At 39.4% G+C, this 21523-nt stretch overlaps 1 protein-coding gene across 2 annotated transcripts in view; it reads left to right on the top strand.

Annotated features, from left to right (window-relative positions):
* The window catches only part of LOC124170808 (trypsin-1), a 47257-nt gene that overhangs the window by 6773 nt on the left and 18961 nt on the right, over nt 1–21523 (top strand). Inside the window, exons 2-3 of one of the 2 annotated variants that reach the window (XM_046549780.1) lie at nt 7595–7679; nt 15480–15642. In XM_046549780.1, coding sequence (XP_046405736.1) covers nt 7595–7679; nt 15480–15642 — 248 coding nt within the window. Of the gene's footprint in view, nt 1–7591; nt 7680–15479; nt 15643–21523 lie in introns of both variants that reach the window. The other variant, XM_046549779.1, reaches the window with a different exon arrangement.

Here is a 21523-nt window from a genome sequence, read left to right as displayed (position 1 = left end):
AGGGATAGCAATAGAAACTAAGCGGAAGTCAAAACCAGTAAAATTTCCATATTTTCGTTCCCAAGAGCGAAATTTACAAACGAAACGAAATGGATTTAAACCCGGAAGGCTAAACCCAGGGTCGAAACGAAATCGGAGTCAAAATTACTTTGCGTCGAATCTAAACAAAAAAAACTCTGGGGAGAAATGAAACGTAGATAATGCTTCCGAACCGGAGTGACCACGTGCTTCACCTTCGAACAGTTTAGTTTCGACCCACACACCGAGGACGAAGTACGGTGGAATGAAGCAGAGGTTCGGCCTACCGCCATTAGATGCATGGGACACTCATATTTTTTTACCACTAACAGGAGTTCATTTTTCATGATTTTAATTTCGTGCGGGAGCAAAACTGAACTTAGGCCTCACATTTTCGTTTCCCTCCGGGTCGAAACGAAACATTTTCGTTTTGTTTCACCTGCCAGCCCTGCTTACAAGCGTATCCGGGGATCTTCCTGCGGAAATTTCTTGGAAATTGCATGCCCGGAAATGGATTTTGACTATTTCGGATCTTAAGAACTAAATAAAAGTTAATAATGAATAACAATTCTGACACCTAAATTTGACTTTTTACACGGAGGATGCTACAAAAGCAGCTAAGGAAAGCGTAAAATTTTGTAATTGAAAAAAAACTTAGTTTCTAGTAATGAGTCTTTTTTTTCTGACAAATTTCAAATACGCTTCACGTGAGAGGCGAGAGTTGTACCCTAAGCTCGAGGCCCTCTACGATCGCCCACTAGGCCAAACCACCCCAGCCTATGACCCAAACAATTCATGAAATTCATGAGTTAGTCATCCAATCTCTAAAACTGTCGCAGACACTCAGCCAGTTTATCAAGCTCAATTCATCTCATGATTTGATGGGCACTTCTTTTAAATTTAGATCGGCCTGAAGTCATTATAAATAAAAACTAAATATTTTCCTCTTGTTAATTTCATGCACAAAATATTTTATACTAAAACCTTAAGCAGCTATCATAATCTCTTTTTTTATTTAAATACCAAACACATATGCAGGGAAATATAAAATGTCATAAACCAAAATGAACCTTAAACTGTAATTATCATTCATTTTCTCACCATGATGGGGTAAAAATATGAAAATAACCGTTAATCATACACATGAAATATATTTCTGGTGCATGAGTAAGGAGTGTGAAGAGGCCTATACCTACGTCGCGAGTGAGATGAGGCTCGATTGTTTCGATGGGCGTGGGATGTGGTTGGGAGAATTGGGGGGTAAATGGGGGGGGGGTAAATGGGGTGGGCTTGGCCGACCCCCCACCACCCCAACCCATTTTCTCGCATTAGTCCCGCCACTACGTTAACTTCGTACAAAAATTGAAAACCTATTGCGGGATTCACCATCTGCTATGGTTATTTTTCAATATAATTTATTATATATTGGAAAATAACAAGATAATACTATATGCATTTATAATATTATTTATTTTACAAATATAGATAATACTATGGACATTCATTGTATTTTTCCGTTAGCAAGAGATATTACATTAAGGTATTTAGCGAAGTTTGTACGTAGGTATTCCATAATCCATAACATATTTACTTTCACAGTTCACATGGATATAAATACTGCAATTTCACACGTATATATTATAATGCACTAACCAGGTTTCACCACACTGTTGCATTATCAGCATAACTTTATCTATAAACATGAAAAACAATGCATTTATGTTGGTACTTTATGCATTACTAAACTGTTCATCCGATCGCGATTGAGCTTTGGAAATACATACTTTTTTTAAGGAAAGGGTTTCTGAGCCATTTAATGTGTTTTAGCTGGCCCTCTCCTGGTGGTCCATAAGCGGAGCATTGGTTTGAATTATTGCTTTCTAGTTAGTAGCTTTGCTTTCTAGTTAGTTGCTTTCTAGCTAGTAGTACTTCAAATTAAGATAAAGGGCTCGGATTTTTTTTACTAACGGAGAGGTGAATAAGTGAACGTTTTAATTCTTTGGGTCCATTTTCTTTTCATTCCTCGCGTGGTCGTGAAGTGACGCCATTTCCAGTTGGGTTGCCTATTTGAGAGTTTCAGAGAAAGATTTTGCATCCATGCCTCTTTCGATTGGTGTTCTGTTTACATGTGCTGAAGTAAATTAATATAAACACACAAGAAAGTGTCAGCCGGATTTTGTTGGCTCCCTAAAGAATCGCAGGAAGGACTTTGTGAAGGAGGAGCGCCGTCATGTCATGAAGAGTGGTGGTATAGCATCATCAAGTGACGATCTATTGATTCAACAAATCATGACAATATCCATGAAGGATGAAACAGACTAGTGACGGAAATTGTTACATTTATTCTCAACCTGGACGACAGTATTATCTTTTTCCCACCAATGTTACTGACACGCATCATTATAACGTGTAACGAAAGTTATATTTTTTCCATGTCCTCAAACTTTTACATGTGAAGAAGTTAAGGCACAAAGCCATTAATCATTGTTTAGATTAATTGTATTGCTCAGATCGAAGGGACCTATGCTGGGTGAAGCCTTTGAAGACTACCAAAACAAAATTCCTCGCCGAGCGGAATGCCCAGGGAAAGGTATTGGCCCTGAATATGTGGGATTTGTCCGCTTTTGGTGGGTGTAGGACTGCACTCATCCACGCCGACCTTCCAGTTCATTACTATGAGAGGGTTATTTGGTGTAATCTGTATAAAGCGTTGTTTCCAACTTCGAGAATGGCGTTCAAATATCTCCAAATAGCCTCTCTTAATCTGGGACAAGAAATATTCATTGAAAGAAATCAAAATTAGAGGAAGGGGTTCTGCTGCGATGCAAAGGATGTAAGTAATGATGACAATGCATGGCAGTGGGAGATAGATTCAACAATTACAATAGTTAACCGTTTTATTTACTGACGTTTGGACGAAGTTATTCGCTAATTTTGAAGAAGACATCGTTCTCAATAAAGAAAACAAATGGGTCATTTTTCCCCGTTAATGACACGAATTTTTAATCAAAGTAGTAGCTTAAAAACCGTATGTAATATTTTCATACGGAAAAAGGGTCAAATTAAGATTACAAGCCAAGAATGGAATAAAAAATTCCTATATATGTTATGCATGGTAAAAGAAAAAAACCGTTTGTTCACAATTTCCACAATTTATTAAATTTTATTTTCCCGTGTGGGTTTTTCTTTGTGTGTGTCTATGTTTAGTGATAGTGACTTGAACCATTTATTTTATGTGCTACGTGCATCTCATTTTTCCACAACATTGTGTGTGTGCATATATATGAGAAAGAAGTTACAACTTCGAAAGCTCCCGAGTTGAATTTTTCCCGTGTGAGTTTTTCTTTTTATGTGTCTACTTTTTAATGATAGTGACTTGAACCATTAATATTATGTTCTACATGCATCATTTTTCCACATCATTGTGTATATATATATATGATTTAAATGCCCCGGAAACATTAGCCGCCCCATATGTGTTTTTATTTCTCCATCGCTTGGTAATTTATTTGCATCCTAACGGCGCAGCAGCGCGGAACTCTTGCCAAAAGGTTCACGGTGGTTACTCAAGCTTCACTGGTTCATCGATCTCACATTAGAGCACCAAGGTGAAGGGGGCGAGAGATCACCACTTCACGGTCACGGCTACCGCGGCAGAGCGCCGCCTACATTGTCGGTCAGAAGCCCACGGCAAATACGTTAAGAGCGGTCGAGGTGGCCGCATCATGTCGTAAGCGCGATAGTATCACGATCATCAAATTAATCTGAGGAAATGCATGACGGTATATTTCTTACGGAATTCGTCCAACTATAACCAAGTTTATGCAGTGGATGGTATTAACATAAAGGCAATAGACGAAGTGAATTACCTGGGAGTTTCGATAACCTCGAACCTCACGTGGGGAACACACATAAGGAATATTTGCGGCATAGCCCTGAAGGAGTTATGATTTGTCAAGCGTATTGTGGGAAGATTTTCGGATGAGAAAGTAAAAGAAAGATGCTATTTCGCACTCGTCCAACCGCATCTTGAATATGCAGCCGGCGTATCGGATCCGGTGCAGGAAGACTTAATCCGCGAACTGAATAAAGTACAAAGGAAGGCTGCGCGGCTCGTCAAAAACTGCCACGGGCGTACAGACAGCGTTACCCACAAGTTAAGCGAATTAGGCTGGGAGCCGCTTGAGACTCGGAGGCTGCGCTATATGCTTAGATCGCTTGAACAATTGAGAATAGGTATCTTTAAGAGAGACACAGAGAACATAATATTAGAGCCACACTATATTTCCAAGTCCGATAGAAGCGATAAATTAAGAGAGATGTTTTGCCGAACGGATAGATATGGGAAATCGTTTTTCCCCCGAACCATAAAGGACTTTAATAAACGCTAGTCCCAACTCCGTCAGAGCATTTCATGTTTTATCAGTAAACGGCTGGCGTCCTAACACCTCCTGCCACACGCCTTTTAGGCGGCTTGCGGGGTATTATGTAGATGTAAATGAAGTCATCCATCCAAAGATTGGTTGGTCGCCACTCAATGCTGCCAACGGCTAATGTTGTCACTCTCCTGCCTCATCTCCTGCTCCATAGACCCCTTCCTCCCTCACACCCCTCCTTCATTTCATCCGACCATCGAGTGTTAACATTTGGCCGATACAGTTGCCCCGTCTCCTTTTCATACTTCCCAAAAGACCATGATCTATCCATTTCATCCTCATCTGTAACACCACATTTCCAAAGCTACCAACCATAACTTCTTCACAGCTATCACCGTCCATGCGTCTAGCATTAATGAGCATGATCCAATTTTAAGACCCAGTAAATTCATTCCTTACTTCAACTTCAAGCAACATAGACCTCGCAGCAAATATGAAATGGGGCGCTTACTGAGCAGTGACCAAAAGTCAAGGCCAACATTTAGACCTAAACTTTAGCATTATTATTGAAAATAAAAAAGGCTAGCAAAGAAGTAAGTAATAGTGGATTTCTCAAATCCTGATTCCCGTCCATTTTCGTGAGTATTGAATAAATGGAAATATAATTGCCCATCGAAATAAATAAGAAAAAAATAAACGCTCTCGTCGTCGTCAGCCAATGAGACCCATCACGTAGCCTGCCGTTTCCACCTCGGACTCGTGCGCCGAAAAATCGTCCCATTAATATTAGCTCTCAAATTTGAAGATGACGTCAACGCCTTGAAAACTGGAGCGTGAGTTTTCTTTGGAGTGTGGATTGTGAGCACCTTTGCAAAAAATCAGAATATAGTGAACTGCAATGCGTCCAAAATCCTCGGATACATTTTTTCGTCAGTGCACCAGTCTATGTGAATAATATTGCTTTGTGTCGCATCTCTCAGGGAGAATGATGAAGATCGATCGAGCGGGTGATAAGGACGTATGAAAAAAATTGGCAGAGGAGAAGCTTTTTTTGAAAACCTCGAAACAAGACGGGATAAATTAATGGGCCACGTGATACATAATAATAATAATAAAATGCCTTTATTCGGGCGAGGTTGAGACTAAGAAGTCCCCTCTTCCACCTAACCCCTCGATAGCGTCAATGCAAATATATTAAAAAATTAGACAAACTTTTACAATACAAAGGTAATACAATATACAATATTTGTGAAATGTCAAAAATATGAACAACTGTATGTGAAAATTTTGTGGAAAAAAGATTTGTTTGTGGGAAAAAACATGAGGATAAGGGTATAGTATCCTTCAGCAAAAAAAAAACCCACTGCAGGAAAACGAAAATAATGGTATCATGAAGACGGATGTTGAAGGAGAAGATTGACAAATGAAGGACTCGATTTAATACATGACATACGTACAGCAAGTGATAAAGGATGTAAAATAGAATAACTCCGTGAGTGCTTAGAGATTAGCAGATAGGGGAATCGAGTGGAGAGGCGCGACAAACCAATATTCGGATTTACAGCTGATTATGATGGTCCTCGACGACTTTGTTTCTCGCACCTTCTTCAGAATTAGTCTCCTTCATTGCAATAATTCATAAAGTAATCACATAGTAATGGCAGAAGAATTTCATTCCGGCACGATGATGGACTTCTGACAGCGGATGTCACGCATTAGTTAAAAAATAATCTCACTTTTATCTCGTCATTGAATTGGCGAGCGGATACGGCAACGCCCAGCTAGACTCTCCAATGACTTTGGAACCGCTAAGACGAAGCAGTCGTTCGTGCCTTCCCGATTCGGCGTCCCTTTCTCAGGGAGACTGCGGGCTGAATCCTTAAGTGCTACGCGAAACAGGAAGACATTTTATGAATGAAAAAAGTTCACATATCGCTTAGAGTGCAGATGCAACCATCGCAGTTATTACTCAAATAAATTACCGCGAATAGTCGTAGCGTACCTTATGAATAACCCGCAACTGCGATCTCGGAAGATCCGGGCTCGAATCCCGGCAATAGAAAATTTTCGCTGATGGAATTTTAACACTGCGGAGCAAAATTATACATTATGTTTTTCTTGACTTTCCTAATCATCATGGTGTACAGAGTTTAAAATCAATTACAGCCTCCGTGGCTCACAATTGATACTGTCATCCGTACAGTACATATTGTTTCTTCCATTATTTTTTTCGGGAGACATGAGCAGTTGGGAGTGTATCCTCTTGCTTTTCATCCGCAGTTTGGACGAGTTTTGATCACCTATCCCAGCTAATCGGCGCTCTTTGGATTTTATTCATCGATAACTGTCCTTGTCTATTTATTCTTTAAGCTATTCAACGGAACTGCATTTGCTTCATAAAATATGGCCAACGCAGTCATTTCATTCATCAGATTGATTTTATTTTTTCCTAGTGATGAAAATGCCACGTTCCCACCCGATAACGGCTGAATCTTTCGAATTTATTACAGTAAATCAGTACTATACAGATAAAATTTAAATCAAATTTTTTACCTTCCCTTCTCTTTCACTTCTATTTCACATACATTTTTTCATGGAGTAAACTTTAATCTCGTGAAAATCATTTTCAAGCACGAAATAAAACCTTAATTATACATTTCTGACGTCATTGCCAGAATAAATGAGTGGGATGGGTCTGCTCAAGAAACCTAACATATCTGCCAACCTTCCAGCTACCATTCTACAGAAGCGGATGGTTTTTGATAGACGCGCTTCGTCGATGAGTTTTTCTTGTTGGTACTTCTTGGACTTTCACCGCATTTACAGACCAGTCAACTTTTTCAAGCACATACCCTTATCTTAGTTTACTCGACCATTTCTTCCGAAAGTGCTGAAGCCGATCCTCCAAATGTTGCAACTGTAATAACATGTATATCAGACAGCTTAACTTCCTTTGAATACACATCCATATTCATTCCAATAACTTGGAGTACAAGAGTACCATGTCATGAAAAATATAGAGCAGCACGCTATTTAGCTTATTTCTGCGAAAACCTGCCCTTAATTGTTGCCAATCCGTTAAATCGTCTCCGCTCCTACTCTAATCTCAAAATTTACTAACCTGTCTCGTTCAGCTTTCAATTTTTGTATTTTCTCCGTCACAGATATTAATCTAATCAAAAATTCTTTTCTCGAAGCAGGAAGGAGCTAAAAGTTATCCAGTAAAAACCCTCTTCGGAGCCTTTGCACCGAGGCCAACGAAACCTCCAGAGAAGTGCACTTGCAGTAAGTACGAGTGGATATGCTACATTTTAAAAGTTTCATATCACTACAGGATATCAATCCAATAAAGTTAGTATTATTTCCATGCCCATATTGACTTAGTAAGCAAGAAAACGTATGTTTGGGTTTTTTTCAATCACCATATTTTAAGACAAGGAAATTAATTACAATCGATGTTAATAGGTGGTACTAATTAATACTGCCTTCCAAGTAGTCATACTTTGACATCATAGGTGGTAAGAGATAGAGATCCATTAAGAGAACACGCCACCACGATTTTACCTCAAAATTTTCTCACTCGTATGCAATATTTTATCATCGAGATACAGACTAATTTTTAACAGAATCCTGCCCAACGTTTCCTGAAAATGTCTCCGCGGCAAACTCAGTTTCAAATGATTGACCCATCGAGAAAAGGATTGATTGTATGTCCCTGTACACAATGTTTATTTATTTTTTTTATTAATTTTTCGCAATGTTTGCATGGTTTTTTAAGAACGTGTTGTGAAACGGGTTTACTTGAGCATTTAGGAAAACCATAAGCAAATAAATGGGACAGGATGAAACCGGTCGCGAGGAAATGTTACTCCCTCTTAACCATTTTTTCTCCTGATTTTTGCTGTGAATGACGCAAGAGCATGAACGTGTTGGCAGCCATATTTAACCATGCCATCACCGAGCAAGCAGAAAACATTGAAATGGAGCCCATGTTCCGCGGGCAATGATGCTCGACACATGCCGCTTTCACACTGTGAGCCGTGAGCACCCCATTCCGATCGCATATTTCGGTGCGCCGATAAATATTGCCCTTCATATTTATCAGGCTTTTCCGATAATTTTCGACTAAACACATTGATTCTACGGCTTCAACCATGCCAGCTTCAAAGAGCTCCATTCTCCATGAATACCATCCATCCGATATCACTTTCGAGAATTTAGCCAAAAATTTTATACATGGATATAAAATAAATTCTAGCAAGCCTAACTAGTAAGGAAAAAATCATTCGTCTTCGTCTATGAATTGTCAGCGGTGTTATAATATCGATAATGCACCCTTGCTCTTTAATTGTAAGAGGCGACTGATACATCCTCAATTAAGAACAATGGTTCGATCACAAAAACAGTAGAAAGAATAGTTACGCGTTAATATTTTTTATCAATCTTTAAGGAATTAAAATATTGAATAATTCTGGATTTTGAGCTGGCATGAAAGCACATGAGCTCTATGATTATGTACCTTGCCGGTCAAACGGAGGTACCCACTTTCGGCCTTAGGAAGTTTGGATGAAAAAGAAGCGTGAGGCCCCATTCCGGCGATTTTTGGAGGCGTACTCCAGGTGCGAGGGCGATCTGGAGTCCGTTGCTGAGAGAGACGGAACGAAGCTACTTCCAGGAAAACAGCGCCATCGCAGGGTACCGTCCACGCCTCTCCTTCCATTCCTTTCCTTGAGTGGTCTCTAACGTCCTTTTATTCAGGCTGTGTATCTTTCATTAAATGAACTGGTGCCTGTTAGAAATTTCCATTTTTTAATGCTACCTCCGACGCGACGACCTCCATCCACAACGCGTTTCAACACGATTGAAATAATTGAATATTTTCAGCCTTGTTGACAGGAATAAATAGGCAGAATGCATGAAGATAGCTATTCCAATAAACGGTTCCTTAAATTTTCATAAACAAACGATTCAATTCTTTGGAATGTGCCCTTCTTACATTAGCCCATGGATAAGAGCTATGAACTCTGAAGAATAATCGACCAATTTGGCCCAATTTTGGTCCTATACAGGATGTGTGAAGCAAGCATTATCAAGGAGAAGTTATTGGAGAGCAGTTTTCCACTTAAAAGCATGATCATCATGGATTTTTTTCTAAACCACCAACTGCCAATTACGATGATTGCACCTCGATATCCTCCGACCGTCTGTCCCTAACATACCTCAGCCTTGTTAATCTTCGCTAACGGGAGGTCGGGAGACTTTTTTCTCTCTTAAATCTCCCATCCCCAAATTTGAGTGCAGTCTATGCGATGGGTACTGTAATTTCCAAGATGTAATCTCTCTCAGCGAAACAAGCCCTCTCGCTCGACTATCTCTAAACCACAACGCACTCACCTCTCGAGCAGCAGCATTTTCGACGTCTCATTCACGGTTGGAGTTGAGCAAAATGACCGGCCACGAGTAGGGGGGCCGCGAGAGCAAAGGCAATGGGCTAGCGCGGAGAAATCGTGAGAAGAGGAAAACAAAATGATGGGAAATGCAGAAACGATACCAGAAAATTAAAGATGACCATCACAGCAATTTCAGTAGGTTTAAAGTATACCGGGACTAGCCGCGGTGATAAATTTTACGGGAGTCACCCGCAATGCACAATCGTGCGAAAGATCCACAGGAAAAAAATCATCCGCCTTGACCGGGATCCCGGTCAAGGCGGATGATTTTTTCTCTGTGGATCTTTCGCACGATTTCAGTAGGGATGGGCAAAATATATTCCTGTAGAAAAGAAAGCAGTCATTAATGATTCATGAAATAACAGGCGGCGGACATTTGAGGTTGCAAATTGTCGGCGTTCTCAGCGATAGTCTTTCATAAAATATCAATATTTCAGGCTAAGCAAATATACTCTGCTACATCCTGAAACACGGATCGTCATCATTAGCCTGCAATCCTAAGATTGGTTTGACGATGCTCTCCATTCCTCTCGTCCTTATCACAGCGACATATTTCTTCTCTTTTACATCCTTTATAAGCTGTCCAACATCTCATTCGGGAACGTCCCTTGCCCTTTTTCCTTTCCTCCTGTCCTTATACGATTGTTTTAATCAGGCCATCATGCCTCACATTGTGACCAACTGAGTTGTCCCGTCTCCTCCCTAACGTTTTTAGAAGACTTCTCCTTTCTCCCACTCTTAATAGCACTGCCTCATTGCTTGCAAGGTCGATCCATGTTCATCATTATTCGATAGCATAGATATTCAATTTCCCTGTCCGATCTAATCCTATCTTGCTCTCCATTACTCCTTAAAAGGCCAGTTTGTGTTTTTAGGTCCTTCAGTTAAGTTAATTGCCATGCGTTCTTAGCTGATTTCTTTAATTTCTTGAATTTCAGATGGCATCCCATCATCTTTAGATTGTGATCGCTACCAATATCTGACCCGGGGTAGCTTTTTCAGTCCTTTATCTGGCTCTTAAACAGTTGCTTCACTAAAATACAGTCCAGTTGAATTCTTTTGCCCTCTGGATTTTCCCATGTATATCTTCTTCGCGTGCTATTTTTAAATAGCGTGTTGGCAACCACTACTTCGTATTCTGTGCAGAATTCCAAAAGCCTTTCTCCTCTTTCATTTCTATTTCCTAATCCATATTTTCCAGTTATTCTTCCATCCTGGCCTTCACCAACGACAGCGCTTAAATCACCTGAAAATACGGTTTTCTTCACCCCTCATCAGGTTGATTACTTCCGTGATATCATAGTAGACGTTTTCAACTTCTTTAGCCTAGTAGTCCGTCGTAGGCAGACGTAAAGCAGTGAAGTGATAGCAGAAGCAAAAACGAGTGAAATTATTGACAATGACTTAAAAGAGCACGTGTGCTTTCCTCACGACACCAAACTTCTTTTCACCCAATATCTATCCCCTGCCTGACCCATTACACTGACCTGCATGGTCGCAGATTTTTTAAATGCCAAACGACCAAGCCCGGTCCAATTATCGTGGCAAAACTCAGCCACCCGAGTCTTCAAAGACCACTCGAATGGTTTTTAAAAATAGGACTTAAAATCATAACTTGTTATTTCTCCGTCGACTTATGGAATTTATGAGTTGTCTGTGTTTGGGAGATAGGAATAAAACACTGCAATGCAAAGAATTTGTGCAGGGGTCACCATTTCTCGACCGTGTTTTCTTACAATCTCTAAGATGGATCAATTCCACCGTATTTCGCCTCAAAGTGGTAAGTTTTCAGCGTTAATATTGATTTCAATGTGCACTTATAAACGGAATTTCATATCATTTTTCTCGTTACCAGATGGATGAATCACTGCTACGGCTTTACAGTCGCAAAGAGGGTTCAAATGAAAACTTTACCTTGACATTTGTGAATAAAGCCTATTTTAACGCTCAAACGAAGGTTCTCCTTCACATCTTATTCTGATTTCAGTAATTGACTCGATCGCTACATTATTTTCCGATCCGCGAGTCGAAATAAATCACCGCTGGAGCGGCCGTATTGTCCTTGGGCTCATCAGCAGCTGTCCATGAACGATGTTTGCTCAGTTTCAGCTGCTGTGATGACTCATGCATAACGGCAGATGAATAGCAATTTCAATGGCAGATATTGATTAGATTATGTCGCTACATAACTTCGCAATGGTGTCTCGTTATAGCAAGAGCTCACTCTCCTCATTCACCAGATATCGCTACATTTCCAAAACCAAATTCAAAATGCGACATGGCGCCACAGTCAATTACAACGACTCAAAAAAGTGATGCTGAAAATAATTTATATTTGATAAATTGCATGCCACGCGGCCGAATTTGCGGATTGTAACATATGAAAGCAATATATTTCTCATTTAAAAACGGTTGGAAATGAGTAATTAATTCTTTACAATGGCATATGCACTGTGGAGCGTCCATAAAGGGAGCGGGTGCCGTCCACGCGAATTCTTGCGTCGCCTGGATGCGCGAAATACGGCGAGTGGTCAGTGGAGGGGAGGCAGGAGACTCATGAAAAGCCACAGTGGAGTGCGAGCAAGGGACAGCCGCCAATGTGCGATCCTGCCCCTCATTGCAGAGGACTTGATTTGCAGGCACCCGCGAGTCGCCGAAAGAGATGGCGTCGAAATGGAATGAGAGAAGGATGCAGCGCCGTGATGAGAAATGGAAGATCATCCCATCAGAAGGATGATACAAAATTTTTTTCGGGATTAAAAAGAATAGAGAATGCCCTCTCTATAAGGTGAAAATAATAGAGAATGCCCTCTCCATCTCCATAGCTGAGGAGGTTAGAATTTATTGAGGGCATGCGATATAATTTCAAAATTAAAATTCCCATGACAATGGCCAAGAAAATCGTGAGCAAGAAGGGGTACTTTTTAAGCATCTAAAATATGGACTAAAATAAAGCCATCTTGGCTAAATCAAGTTGCATGCAAATTTAAAATATAAAAACGAGACACACATGTATAAATAAATATACATCTATACATTTACATGGTGTTGACATATATGAATAATTTACAAATTGACCGTTTTCAACTTTCTAATATAACATTTCATGAAGTAACAACCATAAAAACACCAAAAATGGCCGTCAATATTGAGCCAGCGGAAAACGGGTACTTTTCAAACATCCAAAATATGGACTATAATAAAGCCAACTTGCCTAATTCACGTTGCATGCAAACTGAAAATATTAAAAAAACATATTTCCCACTCTGTTAGTATCATTGAGTGCTCACACTTGCTTTTTAATGGAACTGTTAGTTCCCTGGAAAATTCAAGACAACAGCGTATTTTTAACGAGTAATAAGTTGCGAAAAATTAAAAACAGGTTGAGCGATGCGTAACCTTGAACGATTTTCAATTGACTGCAATTTAACGGCACGGGTCATGAACATAGACATAGAACGATCATGGAGCCATCACGCATAAAGCATTCGCATTGGGACATTGGAATCATCGTTTCGTTCACACCAAGAGGAGTGCATGGGGGAGGCCCTTTCACCTTCATTTGTTTCCACCTCTCTGGGACATTTTAACCGTTTTTTTAGAGTCTGCATCGCGGAAATGGGTGTAGAGCGATCCATTCAGTCTCAAAATTTGCGATATAATATTTACCATCGCGAGTAATAGCATTGAAAAGTGATGGATTTGAGAGATCACATCAGCAAAAACGTAACCCTTTTAAATGCGCGCTGGGTGACAGCACATTTGATGGCCGAATGTAGAATCCTCTCTCGTTATATTCGCACATTAAAAGAAAAAATGCTAAGATGTCTATTCCAGATTACACAGGCCAAGAATGAAAAAACGTTTTGACTGAAAATAACTTATCCTCATGTTTTTAAAGTTGCTGAATCCAAATATGATGGTTTTAAAGTTGATCACCCACCATTTATTCACATTTTACAGTTAAATTTATGAAATCAAGCAATATTTTTAGAATTTAACAGCTTTTTAATAGTTATAATAAAATTGAAAAAGTCGGTCTAATGAACGAAGATAATGGGGATTACTGTTGGTACTTCACCGAGAAGTTCAGCAAGCAATTCATCGCAGAAAAAGTTACACAAGAAGCTTCATGGAAAAAAGGGAAAGAAAATGTAAACCATTTCCAGTTGACAAGAGAACCCTGTATTATCACGCTGTAGTAAATACAAACAATTTTATCACGATGTAGTCAACAGTAAATACACATAATTTTATGATGTAACACAGTGTTTCATTGATTTCCCTGTATACCGTATAGGGGTATTAGACTAAATATTAAATGCATATTGCTTGGAAACTATGGGTGATACAAAAAACTAAGGCCAGGTTTGGATTTGGCACATCAATATCTATAAAGATCAGCTATTAAAATAAAATTAAATTAAAAAAAAACATTTTGTTGGCCTGTGTTATCTATGATTGAGGTGTCCTCTCCTTCACCGCATGCTCGTATGGGCACAGAGCTGATATCACGCCTGACGATACTGTAAAATACGGATTCTTTGAGATCACGTGAGGGGGGATAAACAGTGTCTAGTGATCAACCATATTTATTTATTTATTTATTTATTTATTTCACCACCAAAACGGCACATAGTCTGTTACATTGGCTGTTAACATAAATAAATAATAGCTAAAAGATAACAAAATAAATAATGACTAACAGAAAACAAAATTTTTATCATAAGACGCGATATTATGGATTACACAGCGGTGAATTATTCAGATGGCATTTTAATAAGGAGGATTTGTAACTAGTGGCGGAGGAAAAGAGGTCCAGGGAAGGGATTGTTGAAGTCATGGAATTAAATAAGGACGGGATTCGGTAGAACAGGCAGCGCTGAGAGATGGAAAGACGGAATCGCGGAATTTAAAGCAGAGAGTTATTACGTAAGGGGCGAGGAGGAACATGAAAACGGAAAAGAGGGAGAATTTCGTTTGTCCGGAGAGGACCGCTAAAGATTCAAAATAAATAATCATTACAAGTATATTATCTTGGCCCTGCTACACACAATTGGGTTACATGTATGTAGGAGGTGCCAGTTTTCTCTGAAGTCAGGGGCGCAGCCAGAAATTAAGGCTGGAGGAGGTTTAGGTGTAACAAATACTGGGGTGTGTGGGGTATGGTATACCCACCAGGATAATAGTTAGATGCGAGATTAGTAAATTGTGGAATTTTAAGATAAATTGTTCAAAATGGTGAGTTTTACGGCTTTCTGAGGGATATTTTATTAATCCTTACGATATTCTATTAGTAATATCAATCCAATTAAGCAAAATGGATTAAACTTAAAAATTTCTCTGAGCTCTGGGGTGGGTTTTATCCCCCAAAACCCCCCCTCGTTGCGCCACTGTCTGAAGTCGCTAAATCTATGTCAAGCCTAAATTTTCTAAGCACGGCCGTGAGCGTAGAGTGATCCATTTATGATTAACATTTAAAATTGAACATTTCCACTCGCAAGAAAAAGCGTCCACAAGCTATGAAATCTATGTATTGTACTATGATTAATATGAATTTTGGTTGACTCGCGGTGTAATCCGCAATAAACACCTCCGTGCGACTAACTCCATGACTACTTTGGTCCCATTGCAGAGTGCGGAGAGCGGAATGACGCGAGTCGCATCGTGGGCGGCCAGCCGGCCGGGACCAACGAATTCCCGTGGATGGCGCGCCTCTCCTACTTCAGCAAGTTCTACTGCGGCGGCATGCTCATCAACGACCGATACGTGCTGACGGCCGCGCACTGCGTCCGAGGGTGAGTCCATCCACTCAGCCCTGATGCTCCGCTGGTGCGAGAGCGCTCTATGTGGCTGCGTCAAGCAGAGGCTAAAGGCCGTTTTACACGGTACACGGAATAGGGTGGTTTCCTATTATTTTTTACTGCCTAAATCGAAAGATTTAGGCAGTAAAAAATAATAATAACTCCTGGAGTACGTATTTCACGCTTTTAGATTTTTATATGACGATATCTATTATTCGCGATTAAATGGAAAGTGAAAATTTTCAAGCGCGCGAAAACGCGACGGGTAAGTATGAATGCCGGGAAAAACTCCGCGTGACGTCGTTCTGCTTCCCGCTGTCGCAAGTGAGGTGACCTTGGGGCGAGTATGTGTGCGCCGCTGCGATGCAGGTTGCTAGCAGGTAGCAGAGTAACCTGCTAGCAGGTAGCGCTTGGCTTAAATAAGGATTAGTAATGCCTTATCAAACGAAGAAAAATTTCCGACCTTAGGCAGTTTTAATAGGTGATTATTAAGACATATTTCCCTGAAGTCTGTGCCTCATGCATGCATTGGTAATCTCAGACGATGTAAAACTCCTATCTAATCGTATAGAATCTCGGTCCCTGTGACGTCACGTGGAGTGGCATCGCATGGGAGTCAATCTGGCCTTTTTCAAATGAGGATAAAATTGACCCTTGCCATTCGTCTAAACTGGGATTTCTAAAACCAAATAATTTGTATATTATGAATGCATTAATGGTGGGTAACGAATCGCAATCAATGCCTTTCGTTTTCTTTGATGAAGGAAACTACCCTATTTCACGCGGTTTGGGGTGAGCTCTACCCTTTCTTATTCAAACTAACCTTCGGATTGAATCACGGAGTTACCTCTGAAAGGGATTCCGTCGTATGACGAGAACGCTCGACCAATGATCCGAGCTTCCATGAGTTATATTTTAAAATTGAGTTTTTACCTAAGCTACGTTAATTTTCTTTATCAGACACGTTAATGTATTTTCCAATTTAATAAACAAATCATATTTATTTCTATTTTCACTTTTTTATTACTCTTTCCACTAATCTAACTTGTGTTCCTTGGTACAATAGGTAGTGTCCCTAGGTACATTAACCTGAAGTATCTAGGAACAATTTAAAACACTTTTAGAAGTTTTAATTCGATCCATTGATAGTAAAGGTAAAAGTCTAAAACTTAAAACTTATGTTAAGTACCCCTGATGGATTGAATTTTTACCATTAGACTCAATCTTCAGTAAATATATATTTTGCTTTTTATAAAAAATTTAAAAAGTTCTCCGTGGTACAACATACTCCCCTTCTATTTTTTCTACTCCGGTAGTACCAGCCAGTATTTCAAAGCGGCACTACCGTGCTACCGGAGCTAGAAGCACCGGTACTAGTATGGCCGGTACGTCAACAGCGCTGCTATCTTATGTTTATCGATTCACTTGCGTCACCAACAACTAAAGCAATTGAGTTTTGATAAATTTCAAGCGAAGTTCATCTTAATGAAGAAAATTATTAATAAAAAAGGAATAATGAACAAGTTTTCATGAGGATTTAATTATACGATTAGGATTTTTACTTTACGAATGTAATATCCCATGGCCACTTTGAAGTATCAATTGGAAATTTTTTTAAATTCATTTAAAGATAGCTTGCACAATAATTTTAATTTTAGCTTGCTAATTAGGTAATTGTAAAAAGTTCGAAATTTAGAATTGATACGGGCCTTGACTCGATCCCAAATAATACATTAAAGATCGCAAGCAATACATTATTCAAGCCAATAAAGAATAAAATATGAATGAATTATTGTTTTTTCGTCAAGTTTCAATTGAAATTGGTGAATTTGATAAATGCCGGTAGGGTATTAGTATTGCCGTTTTTTATCATTTTAACTGATGTTCCATAACTGAGTCTGACTCACGATGTTTGTAAAACCATTAAAATGACAACTCTGCACCGAAGTAACATCCTTATATATATTATGAATTTGTTTATTTATTTTTCATTCATTCTAGTAACAAAACCCTCCTCATATTCCCCACTTCTGTCGTTTAATATTATAATATTTATAATAATCATTATTTCCTTTGTTTTAATTTATTAAAATAAGATATTTATCAAATCTCTACACCACAGTTTTTCAAAATTCTCTCTTGACGATGCGGTCAAATTAATAAAGATATGCCTTAAATACGCCGTGAGCATATATTACTAAATACTAAGTATATAACGGCCTTCGAAGTGCAAACATAGGAATATTTATCGACATTAATGGCGATTCTCAAATGCCTATAGCAAACTACTCGTTATTTCTCGCTTCCCTCCGGAATATATCAAAGGTCATATTTTCCGGCATGTCTAACGAAATGTCAATATGGTAATCGAAATCTGAAGCTTCTCTGAATTGATCCATCATGATAAGAGTCCTAAAGCATGAAATGCGATGGAAGAAAAGGAACAATGTTGCTCGCCCCTTCGTTACCAATCGTTTAATTGTATTCGTATCTCAAAGGGTCTTCCGTGGTGGTCATGGGCGGATCCAGGGAGGAGGGTAGCTGTGGGGGCGGTAGCCTCCCCCTCTCAAAGCTGACTTGTGCACGTGTGCATGAGCCGCATTTTCTGCAAAACATTCTGCTTATTGTTTTTAATAGGCAACGACTGACGATTAAGACTGACTTTGACTATTAGCAAGCAAGAAAATGCCTCTACATATAACTATGGTAGCAATAATACATTCAATATTCACTGTTAAGATACGTCGTGTTCAATACGTTTAAGCATACAAAATGTTGTACATGACAATGAGCTACGTGCTATTCTTCTTAGGATCCGTTCTTATTTTCTGATCATTTTATGGTACTTTTGGAAAACCATGACTTTGAGACAAGTGCTATCATTATTGATGTGAAAGATATTTTATGCCAGAAAGAGCAAAAAATCAACGTTATTGAATCGAAAAAAATGATTTATTTCTTCAAACTAAACGGTACAGTGATCATCAGATCGAAATTCATTTGATCGCAGTATTTTATGCATGACTAACACCAATTCTAGTAATGTAAAATCGTACAATCATATGTGTTTCCGTTAGACGAGTGTAGAAATGTTTTTACCCACGAAGATAGAACAAAAATTCAAATAATTTGAGGCTTTTTGGCACCAATTGAGTGGTTTTTATGCATCCAAAGTTTGTGTCGACTGACATCGTCAGGTCTTTGAATAAGAAAGATTTATTCATTAAGATCATGACAAGATGATTTTCTGATGACAGTGCCAGAGGCTGATAAAAAACCTGGCTGTAGGGAAAGCACTCACCTGGTGGATTTACATACCAAAACGTATGCACCGAAATCGTTTGCATGACGTTGGCTTCGATAACTAGGTACGTCGCTTTTACTTTTCAGACAATCGGGCCTCCAAAATATTTTTCTGACGAGTTTCCGCAAAAAATGCCTTTCGATGACTTTTTCAGTGTATTCTTTCTGCCTGGTATTTGCCGAATCACCGGACAATTAGGGTAATACGAACGCTTATTTTAAACTTATTTTCGCATTACATCAATAATGATACCGGCGAAAAAATACCGGTATAACGGTATTTTTTCGCCGGTACTACCAGGGGAGTACTATTATTGCTTTTTAATACTCACCAAAAAAATACCAGTAATTTTTTAACTACCGCCAATGCCTACCTCACTCAGGGTGCCTCCACAGTTCGGCGTCACGTCTCCTGCTCGCTGCGTCGTCGCAGAAAAACTGAACCTGTCGGATTTTCTCTGCGTGAAGGCGGCAGTACGCCGACGATTTCGAATTGGTGTTTGTTTATGGGAAGCTTAGGTATACAAATATGCAAGATTAGCTCTAATGGAAGTGAAAAATGCTGTTTATTTCATTATTTACTATTATTTTGAAGTGTTAAGCATAGATGTTTCGTATCTTTCCTAAACATAGAAAAATGTTAACCCTAAATTAGATTACAATAACCGAGGAGCGTAGATTAACATAACACCTACCCGTCAGAACACCAGCCGAGAACACTTAATAAGGAAGTGCGCTTACGAAGTTCCACCGAGCATTTATGAAAGCCCTTTATTGATTACGGGAAATAACTCCCATATCTAATCGTACGGCAAAATATCTCTCTCTATTTATCGTTTCTGTGGGACCAGGAAATATAGTGGGGTTCCTTAATGATGTTCTCCGTGTTTATCTGAAATAAAGCTATTCTAAATTGCTCAAGTAATTCTACATCCACATAATACCCTGCGAGCCACCTCTAGGGTGTTTGGCAGGGGGTGATCAATCACCAGCATGCAGCATGCAATTGGACTCCCACATGCACATCACACGGTCCAAAAAGCGCCACGTATACTAACAAATTATACTACCATATGCTGTAAAAAATAATAATAAAATTAAGAAACATGCATTAAGTTTTACATAGGTTAGTAGGCTACACTACAAGCCATGCGATCTATTTATGAGTTCTATTGCTGCCGTTATAATCTCTTATTGATCGTGGAAAAAAAGACATTCTGAACCTGTCTGTTCTACAATCTATCTCTCTTATTTTATTTATATGATCTGATCTTCCGTAGTATGTTGGCGTCCGTAAGATATGGTTAACTTCGTTAGAAAAGACACTGCTCTTGAATTTATCTAAAAGGTTTAGTCTACTTTTCAATCTACGGTCCGACAGAGATCCCATCCGAGTTTATCTAACAGGTCAGTTACACTAACAAGACTATCGTAACGACCTTTCACATACCTGGAAGCACTTCTTTGCACGCGTTCAAACTCTGTTATTAAGCCTTTTTCATGAGGGTCCCAAACACTGGCAGCGTATTCCAATTGACGCCTAGCGCTTAGCCTCCTAGTCTCAGCTCCCAGCCAATTCGATCACAATCTGTGTAACGCTCTGAGCATGGCCGTCGCATTTTTTCGCCAATCGCTGCTTTCCTTTGTATTGCATTAAGTTCGCAGATAGCACGAAGTCTTTCTGCATCGGATTCCATATGCTCGCTACATATTCCAGGTGTGGTCGGACGAGTGGGAAATAGAACCTCTCTTTTACTTTTTCATCTGAAAATATTCCTACCATACGCTTGTCGAATCCCAGCTTCTTCAGGGCTCTAGCATAATAATTTCCATACTTCACTTCATCTGTCGCCTTTGTGTTAACACCATCCACGACATATACATGGGGATAGTAGGAAGAGCTACGCAAAAAATGTACCGCCGCGAATTTGCTCAGATTAAGATCGAGTCTCCACTCTTGTCTCCACTCATGGACATTGGTTAAATCCGATGATAGAATTTCAAAATCCTAGTGATCACTAAGTTTGCGATAGATGACAGCGTCGTAAGCAAATAAACGTATGTTACTGCGTATTCGGGAGTAGAGGTCATTTGTGTACACTATGAACGAAAGGGGGCCGATTACGCTTCCTTGAGGGACACCTAATGATGTCACTTTAACGACATCACTGCTACTTCCGTCAAGAGCTACTTCTTGCTAAAGATCACTCAGGAATCCTCGTATCCAGTTTACCACTGTTTCGTTTAACCTACATGACTGTATTTTATAAAAGTTTGTTGTGAGGTGCCATGTCAAAAGGTTTCTTGAAGTCTATAAATCATGCGTCGACATGTCCTTTCGATTTGCCATTTTTAAGAACGTCGCCAAGGAAGGCTGAAGTCAAAAAAAGCTGGCCAAAAATCGCTGTAGTCTAAAACACTCCTAAATTAAATAAAAAATTTCGTGAATTTTATATTATAAAGATGCAAAGAAGCATATTTAGGATGATGTAATCCACACTATAGTTTAGGAGGGCAAGAACAATTACAAATAGGGGAAAGTGTTACGTGGAGCATATTTGCCAGGAGCAAG

This window comes from Ischnura elegans, chromosome X (genome assembly GCF_921293095.1).
Source record: "Ischnura elegans chromosome X, ioIscEleg1.1, whole genome shotgun sequence".
NCBI lineage: Eukaryota > Metazoa > Arthropoda > Insecta > Odonata > Coenagrionidae > Ischnura > Ischnura elegans.
Note: the sequence above shows the minus strand (reverse complement) of the source record. Positions and strands in the feature narration are given on the sequence as shown.